The sequence below is a fragment of the Prunus persica genome, chromosome G5, assembly GCF_000346465.2.
Source record: "Prunus persica cultivar Lovell chromosome G5, Prunus_persica_NCBIv2, whole genome shotgun sequence".
NCBI classification, from domain to species: domain Eukaryota; kingdom Viridiplantae; phylum Streptophyta; class Magnoliopsida; order Rosales; family Rosaceae; genus Prunus; species Prunus persica.
Window position 1 is genome coordinate 7,774,571 of NC_034013.1, and position 9,742 is coordinate 7,784,312.

General features: G+C 33.0%; 1 protein-coding gene across 1 annotated transcript; it reads right to left on the reverse strand.

Annotated features, from left to right (window-relative positions):
* Positions 98–4,199, reverse strand: LOC18777331 (putative dual specificity protein phosphatase DSP8). The gene is made up of 6 exons (XM_007211135.2): positions 3,377–4,199; positions 2,846–2,968; positions 2,039–2,132; positions 1,470–1,552; positions 1,307–1,396; positions 98–691 (listed from the first exon to the last, which is right to left on the reverse strand). Exons 1-6 carry the CDS (start codon positions 3,596–3,598, stop codon positions 302–304), a joined length of 1,002 nt encoding a protein of 333 aa, XP_007211197.1. The 5' UTR covers positions 3,599–4,199; the 3' UTR covers positions 98–301.

A 9,742-nucleotide genomic window follows, 5' to 3' on the forward strand; every position in this document is an offset into this window, starting at 1 on the left:
CGACTTGACAACAAACTATGCAGGTTCTGAATGATTTTTCCAAGGTTCTTTCCTACCAGCTCACTCAATAATCACTAAATTATACGTACTCCATATATAACCACTATATTTTATGCATCATTACCATAATGCTCAACTTTCTTTCATTTAGACTCAAGATAAAGTAGCGGACTCAAATTACAGGAGGAAAAACACAGTTTAGTGCTGCCTAATGTAACATTATTTTCCATTTTCTGTACGAGAAAGAAAGTATAAAAGAACGCTTAGCAAACATCTTAAATGAATTCTAATGAGGTTTTCCTTAGTAGACTTGTATGTCCACATTAATGCTTCCCATATGATCAGCCCTCATCGAGCAGCTGCTTTCCCTGCTGAAGTTCTCTCCTGACATCTTCTGGTGGGCACGGCAGCGGAGCCAGAGACATGAGATTCTTTCCAGAGCTGCCTGACCGGCTACTCGAACCCGATAGACAACACTTAAGTCTGCCCATATCTCACTTCCCACAGCACCTGATTGGTGATTTGCATCATATCCTTCAAGATCTGATTCAGTTATCACTACTACAGAACCTTCGTCGAATGGAACTAGATCCTGTGAGGAAACAGACTGCAAGGATCGAATCATTAGATTGGTCATGTGGCTGTAAACAACAGCTTTCTTCACCATTATATAGTAGTATTCCTGTACAGCCTGCAAAGCAACCGTCAAAGAAGAGCTCAGGAAAAGAGTAAAAGTCAAATTGAAGGGTAGAGTTAGATCATGCCACAGACAAACAAAAATCTAGTTTAACAAATTTTAAGCAAACTGATCCACAACATACAATCTCCCAAGATGGATTACGAAGAAACTACTAAGATATCTTTAAGCATCAGTTTATACACAATGATCATAATGTGGAGAAAAAGTGATACTACAATGTTAAATGAAACAGAAAATAAAGTATATCTCCATTCACACCCAATGTTGTGCTCAATACACCAAAATGTCAAAAACCATTTCCACCCAAATTTTTCCCTTGTCAAAGTTCGGAGAGGGAAGGGGCAAAAAATGGGGGGAGAAGATGTACGTTTCTCAAAGAATAAAATTTTCAAATGGTTAAATAGGATTCATAATCTGTACAATAATTTTGCAAATTTGTTAAGCAACAATGTGGAGTTCAATTAGAATCACCTAAAAAACACCTACAAAAGAAAACACCAAAATTCCCACAAAAAAGGAAAATGAACAAAACTTCCAGAGTTTCAAACACAAAATAGCAGGACCAGCCAAACAGCAGGGAGAATGAACCCGTGCTGTTTAAGTTACCTGCCACTGAGAAGGGGCTAAAAGCACCCTTGGACGAATTGACTTCAGATATTCATAGGCAGAATCAGGTGTCATCTGCTTGTGATGGACCTATATAAAGACAAAAGATCAGAAAAGGTGGCAATCTTCAAGTAATTTGTTATTTTCAGAGTTCAGTACTAACCAGGTAACAGATAACAATGGTCGTACTACGCCCTCGTCCAGCTTTACAGTGAACATATGTTGTCTGTCCACAAGATGCATTTTCTTCATGACAAAAAAGGAAAAATCATATCAACAAATAATAGTCTTCTGGGGAGAAAAAACAACATACTTTAGAAATTAGAATTGAACATTTAAAGGAAACTAACAAAGTTTACATCCCAGTAAATACAGGTAGAAATATAATGACTCAACACAACACCCCTTACTTAAGAAGCAAATGCTTTCAAAAAACATGACACAGATTTCAACAGAAATATCTCTTCAAGATTCTAAAATTTCGCCCAATATTTTATTTATTTTTAATAAACATGAGCAGATATGGTCCAGAATATTCAACAATCCAAATTTAGTTACACTGGAAAAATCCAGAAGGGCAGCGTCACAACACCCTAGCATATCAGAAAGTAACTGGATGAGTGTAGCCAGTCACGGACAGAATATCCTAAGTACCTAGACCCGTGTTATGCTAAATCATGCAATATCAGATGCTAATCAATATAATTAAATCAAGGATGCAAAAATGATTACCATGAATGAAGTCTACAGCACGACATGTATCACTCAGTGATGGTGCAAAGCAGTAATCTCTTGTAGGAATCACCAGATGGTTAATTCCATGATACTGCCAAAAGTTTAATGGTTAGATTAGAGCCCAAAAAAAGGGTAAAAACTAAAAAACAAAATCCTGAAGTTTTATCCAAGTACAGACATTCACAAAGTCAACTTTAATCCAGAGCATTCACAAAGGCAATTTTAATCCAGAGCATTCACATATTAATACATACAAAAGTATGGCAAAGCACCAGCTAATCCTGTCAGATGCCTATGGCATTTTGGGAATACTTCTTCTACTGAGAAACACTTTTGTTAGAAGCACAGCAAAACTTTTACTGAAAACCAAGTCCTTCCTGAAAATGCACTTGCAAAGCACTTCATGAGGAAGCACATACAGCACTAAAAACTGCTTCTATAAACTAGAAGAACTTGTAACCTTTTCTGTCAAACGTGAAGTTTTACGATAAAAAAAACACCCAAGTGCTTCCTGAAAATGCACTTGCAAGAACTTCCTGAAGAAGCACATAAAGTACTAAAAATTGGTTCTATAACCTAGAAGCACTTGTAACCTTTTCTGTCATGTTTCCAAAAACGCTATTGGCTATCAGAAAGTGTTTTTAGCACTTGTCAAGGCATTTCCACACAGCCCGTAAATATTACATGAAAATAAAATACAAAAAAACTCTGAGCAGCAATAACATTTCATTTAAAAGAAAAATGTATCAGTTTATCTCCATAACCAAGCAAAATCTGATAATACAAATCTAGAAAACCACTAACATGATAAAGAGACGTTGGAACCAAAGTCTCATATGGCTCATTAAGTGTGATGACTCCACAAACTCCAACTTCCTTTAAGCGGGGCACATCGGTAGGGAATGGAACTGCACCTAACAATACAAACTGAAAATCGAAGTGTTAGAATTTAAACAAGAAATTGATTCTGATCAAAAAGTCCAATAGTTCAAGCACATAAACTCTGATGTAAAACTACACAAACTTTAACCTGACAAGTCTAAGGAATAGCACAACCCACAACAATCAACAGAGAACTGAATCAAGCACATAAACACACATATCAAGCCCACACGTAGAATAAACAAAAACAAATTTCTTTCATTTAAATATAATCAGCTGCATCTCATTTACATCTACAATTAACAAAGATAAAAACAAAACCAAAACAAAAATCGCATATTAAATCATAGCTGCAGAAAAAGGATAAACACCCACATTTATAAAATAAATAAAAGAGCTTGTTAAAATGATATTTGTACTACACAAACGAGCTTGATAAAATGATATTTGTACCTCATCGACCTTGTCCCACCACCGAAACTCAGCCTGAAGCTTATTCCTGATGACATTGTAAAGCAGAGTCGGGTAAAACAGCGCACGAGCCCCAGCGCCGATCAAAACCCGTTTGGCATCCGAACCAACGATGCTTCTGCTAGCAAAATCGTTATTTCCAGGGCATGAATTCCCTTCTTCCACACCTCCAACTTCCCCTACTTTCAATTCCTCAATATACATAGCCTCGGTTGAAACCCGAAACAAAAACAATCACAATTACAACACAAATTTAACAGAAAATCTTAAATTTTTCACAATATTTACATACAAAGGACCATTTACACAAAAAGCGCCATAAAAAAACCCTAACTTGTTTATTCCTCTATTTACCAAATAAAATTAAACGCGAGAAGACCTATAGTTTCTACAACAGTGAGATGAACAAAGGATCGGGAGAAAATTTGAATTGGAAATAGTGGAAATAAAAACCATGGGAGAAATCGCAACCATAATTTGTGAAAGGGGGGACGATCGGAAAATGAGAAAGACCAGGGTGCGATCGATCGAGAATGGATGAAATTTTTGGGATCAATTGGGAATCGGGAACTGGTGAGAATATTAGGAAACCCTATCCCTACAAAACAAGAATTTGCTTGAATCAGAGGATAGGCTGAGGTTATACTCCACCTTTTGCTCAACAAACTCTGAAAGCGGACGGATGCAAAGAGAAGGAGAGAGAGAGAGGAGAAAGAGAAAGAGAAAGAGAATTAAAGAAGAGCGTCGAAGATTCAACTCGAAGGGGTTGTGGGATGGAGGGAAAGGATATAGTCACGGGGATGATTAAGGAGAGAGTTTGAAAATAGATGGGTGGGGGACACGTGGAGCCATTTCAGGGATCGAGGGGCGTTTAATTTATCCTTTTTAAAGGTAACGGTGGGGTTGGCCGACAAGATAATCACATAAAAAATATGATAATTCGAATTATGACGTGATTTTTGTTTTCTTTGCTTTTTCTAATTTTTTGTGGGTGCAGCGGAAAAACAAACTACCCGAGTCTTCCTACGCCACCCATTGTGAAGAGGTCAGCTTAATCGTATCAAATTAGCATGAATCGGAATTGAAACAAGCTAGATTATTAAAATGTTCTTATGATTAGGTTAAAGTAGAAGATAAATTTAAAATTTTAAAAATTATGTAAGTATATAATGGTAAAAAAGATAAATTCTTAATAGGTTAGTTATTCCGGAATTAGAATATCAATTCTCACTCAAAAGTTTAATTCCTCCAAAAAGTTGAATTCCGCTCCACTTAAATTTTCATTCCTTCATGTGAAGTAAACACATAAGTAATTCATAATATGAATCTTTATTTTGATTCCATAAATCTTGAGCTATTTATGAAGCGAACCCTCCTGAAATCAGAAAAAAAAAAAAAAAAAACTTTGTATTGTGGAATGAAATAATTTTAACATGCCCTAGAATCGGGCTAACTAATTAGAAAAAATGCAAAATAAGAAAAATAAGAAAAAGAATTGAGTTTTGACCACTTTTTAAATGTGAAATAGATTCAAATATTGAGTGGTAGGGATTCGAACACATGACCTTGAATATAGAGATAATTACTCATAACTACTGAAGTTACAAGACCCATTTAGATCTTCTCGTTTTTGTCAAGTTCAAATATTTTTAATAGGTGAGATTGTTGAAGCCTTGAGTTGAAATTTTATTTAATTGAAATTACAAACGAAAATGTAAGGTTAGGTTGACAATATCTCATTATCAACGTTGAAACTTGAAAGTGAACGAAGAACTTTTTGTACTTAGAAGCAAAGTGAAAATTAATTTGAACGATAATTTAAGTTGCTTAACAAGGGTTTTTAAAAAACAAAAAATTGATTGACAAATTGACAGAAAAACAATACAAAATAGATTTGTCAGAGTAAAAACTAATATGACTCGACTTTGATCTTTTGATAGCATTTTTAAATTAACGCTATTGACAATCTTATCCTCTTACAACAATAATTAAAGGTGAAAAAAAGGAAGAAGAAAACAAAAGGTCAACAATAGCAACAGTGAAGTCATGAGGCCCTGCCAAGGTGGTAGTACCCTGGATCCAAGCAGTGTTTCCCTACTTGAATTGGAAGAGAATAACTTACAAACGCAGGGATATCCCCTACTTTCTATTTTTCTTTCTCACTCATCAAGTGAGAGGGTTCGGATACATTTCAAGAGACTTTGAAGTAAGTTTTTTTTTAAACTATTATTTGCGGAATCAATTTGAATTTAAAACTTCTTCCAACATCAGGAATAGACGAAACAATTTCGTGATTTTGGAGATGCGAATGTAGGGGTGCAAGTTTGATTGCAAATTCCGATTATGATCCAAAACTTTTCGCTTTTGGCAAGTTCAAATCAATTCCAAAATCCAAAAAATTCGAAAACAATTTGGATTGGAATTAGAATGTACCTCAAGATTCCAAAAACTTCCGGAATGTATTGAGGTTTCAAGCTTAGACTACACATAATGACTAATTTCATGTTGAACAAAATATGACCTTTTTTTTTTCAAGAACAAAATATGACTTAATGACCAAAGACAAACGAGAAATTTCATAAAGGATAACAACATATAACCCTCCGTTTGAATGAGGAAAAATAACTCAGAATTTAGCTAAAATTTTTGAATTTAATAGGAGAAATTGACAATTTCCTTGTTTGGCAACTTAAGTGTGAAATTTATTAAATGACGCGCCGAAAAAATCGTTGAAATTGGGACATCAAATTCTCGAGTTTAATTTCCACCAAAGTAGGCGTCATTTCACAATTTCCATATTGCCTTTTACAAAATTATGTTATCTACAAAAGTCGGCATACATAAATCAAAACACTGAAATCTTCAATTGCCAGAAATTGAAATGATGGAAATCTAAATTCCGTCATTTTAGAATTCTATATAGTTTTTTGAACTTTTCATATGATTTTTCAATCTTGAGCCAATTTTAACCTTTCAAATTGTTGTACATGTTTGAATATTTTTTGAAATTTTCCAAAAAAAAAGAAAAGAAATATGTAAGTTTCAAAATATTGAAAATTCCGAATCAAAATTGATGTTGAAATTCTGAAATTTTTAGAACAAAATTTTCATTTTGAATTTTTTTGGATTAAAATTGAAATCCCCTAATTCCGATCTGATCTACCCGAAAACCAGTCCTATGTAAATGATATCATTTTACTTGAAACCTAAGAATGGCATTTTTCAATAAATGAATAAAAAAAATCAGCTTAAAATTGATTAAATCTAGAAAGGTCGGTTGATCGCCACCCATGCATTAAAGGCATTTAAAGCACTCTTGTTTTGTTCGTCCAAAAAATATAAAGCCCTCGTGTATTCCCCTTTTTTCTTTTTCTTTTCTGGTGAAAGATTCTTATAGTTTCTACTTTCATGATTCACAAGGAATTGTGACACATTCATAATCATGCACCGACTACTTACTTAGTGTAAACAGTAAGAACAACCCCATAAGGAGGAGAAAGAAGGGACCACAAGAAAAGGTGTAAGTTTTGAATCTTTTGATGCAAGTAACAGAACCCATTAAAAGCACCCTTCTTTGTTGTTTTTTCATTGTCAATCAATATGGAAAAGACCATCCTACTTGATCCACACTAATGTTGCTCCAAAATCATTTTTACCTAATAACTTGTACTCAAGTTCTACCTAACCCAACACACACAAGATGAACAAGAAGGCCATTCAGGCTGGGACATTATAGATGTACCTTTAGGAAGAAACTACAAATGAGAAAATTATTTCATTTCAGTCAACATCACGAGCCGTCCATTTTTTCACAGCCAGAACTTCTGGTAGGTAATGTCTCAAATTGGAGATAATGGAGAGATTCTAGGTTGAGTGCTTTATGTTCTATTCTTAGAGCATATCCAACCGATGTATCAAAAGTGTCACATAGACATTTAACGGCTAGAAATAACATCTCACATCACTCCAACCGATGTGTCAAAGCTGATGTGGAATGAAGGCGGGAGGTTGAGATGTTATTTTTGACATCCCAAAAGCAAGATGTCAAATGAATATTTTATTAATTTTAAAAGATATCATTTTTTATTTATTTTATTTTATTTTTTTTCTTCTTTATCTTAAATGATTTGACTGTTACAATATTTATTTATTTGACATATCGGGTGAAGTGTAAAAGTATGTAAATGTCAAATTGCCACATCAGCCATCAAATTTAAAATTGATGTTTGATATTTGACATCTCCCTTGGATATTTACATACTTTTCATCTGTCATCATATAATGATTAAGATTTGGAAAACGTTTTGGTGATTTAATGTATTGCTATTGGGCTAATGATTTAATGTATTGTACAGTTGTACTGGTTAAATTCAGAATTATCTATTTCTATAAAAAAAAAAATTTGAAAATTAATTATTTACATGATTTGATCATATGGAATGGCATCTATTCTATATTACGATGTGTCGTAAGTGTTTCAATTGGCTTTCAGAATCTGCTAATCCTAAGTGCAGTTTCTCTGGCTTTCACATGAAAAACAATGATATATTTGTCTGAACTTCAACAAACTTTAATTAGTCCTCGGTTCTGTCACAAAAAAATTTTCTCAACACTTCTCAGTGAAACATTTTTTTCCGAATACGATAATAGGCTTCTCACACACGCACACAACTTCAATAGTCTACAAGTTTAGACCTTTTTTTCACTAGTTAGACCCCGTTAGCCTTCTCAGAGAAACTTTAGTTACAATGTCAAGCGCTTCAATTGGTTTATAAAAATTGCAATTGCTACATGTAGGGTATGTTTGGTATCCTACTTTAAAAAGCAAACCAAAAAATTATAATTCTTTTTCAAAAAAAAAACACAAATTCTTAAATACTGATTTTAAGATCTAAAAACTTATTTGGTTTTGAACTCCAAACTATTTTTAAGATCTAAAAATAATTTGAAATTAAAATTAGAAATAAGAAACCTTAGATTCCCAAATTGAAATTAACAAAAAATAAAAGGAGAAATTGGAGCAATTTAAAATCGGGAACTTTTAAAATTGGTTTTTTAATTGGGCTTTTGAAAGATAGGCTTTACCAAAAACGAATTATGAGCTTTGGACTCAAAAATTATTTTAAGTTTAATAGGATACTAAACGCCTGTAGTTTCTCTCAGATTTTACTATAAAACAAAAATATATTTGTCCTCAAACTTTAATCCCGTCCTCGGTTTTGTCACCAAAATTTTCCTTGGTTATGATTTCAAATTCAAAACTCAGAGAGAAAACGTTTAGGTTTTAAGGGTAGCAGAAAGGAAGCAGAGAGGAGGAGGGGGGAAAGAAAAACTCGAGAAACAATTAAAATTACTCAAAAAAGTTTATCTTACTATAGAAATGGGTGGCATGGGAGAAATACTCGGGAACTCATGTTTTTGGCTGCATGGTATAATTCTTCCTTTTCCCTTTAGCTGCTCTTTTCTGCTTTTGTTATTTGTGTTTATCAAATTTTTGTTCCTTTTTTTTTTCTTCTAATTATAATACTTATAACAAGCTATGAGCACCTCACTCTTGGTTTATTTTTTTCTTCTCTTTCCTAAATTTTTATTTTCAATGCTCAACAAAAAGTTTTGCGTAGGGTTTGCTTTATTTCTAAAGTTTGATGCTTCTAGGTTTTTTAAAGCATTATTGCTACCTAAAACACAGCAATATATTATATCTACTTACTCTATCAAATCTCTTAACCGTTCATCAATCTCTTTGGTTCTTTTTTCAATCTTTTGAAAAACAAATTTATTCTTTTAATACCAGGAATTTCAACCCCAAAAAGCGAATTCCTAAATTCATAAAAACCACTCAAAATCATGTAGTCAGATTCAATATCAAATCTCAATTCAAATTCAGGTATGTTTCTAAATTTCAATCTATATATTACATGACTTGAATATGTATCTAAATTTCAATCTATATATTACATGACTTGAATATGTATCTAAATTTCAATCTATATATTACATGACTTATTTTATTAAATCATTATCATGTTGATGATTGGTTATACAAGAAAATATAGTTTTTAGAAATATTTATCTATTTCTTGTTAGGGTTATCTTCCAGGTTATAAGGTTTTAGAATTTTTCTTTGTAATCTAAGCATACCACCTACTAGAAAATATGTTTATAGATATACAAAACGACTTAGAGAAAGAAAAATTGAGGACTTGACTCAATCTTAAAGAGGACCTCTAGATAGATTATTCATTGGTACATGCTACAATTGATGAAAATATTTCCAATGAACAACAACAAGATGATGCTGAGGAATTGCAAGATATTGAAAACAATATGGATGAATGTGTGAGTAAT

What these genes read in the sequence shown, in the direction of transcription:
- LOC18777331 (XM_007211135.2), bottom strand. Translation starts at nt 3,598, where the DNA reads ATGTATATTGAGGAATTGAAAGTAGGGGAAGTTGGAGGTGTGGAAGAA. An exon ending in GGTGGGACAAGGTCGATGAG is followed by an intron (nt 2,969 to 3,376) that starts GTACAAATATCA and finishes TTCGATTTTCAG; the next exon opens with TTTGTATTGTTAGGTGCAGT. An exon ending in TGCTGTAGACTTCATTCATG is followed by an intron (nt 1,553 to 2,038) that starts GTAATCATTTTT and finishes TTTGTCATGAAG; the next exon opens with AAAATGCATCTTGTGGACAG.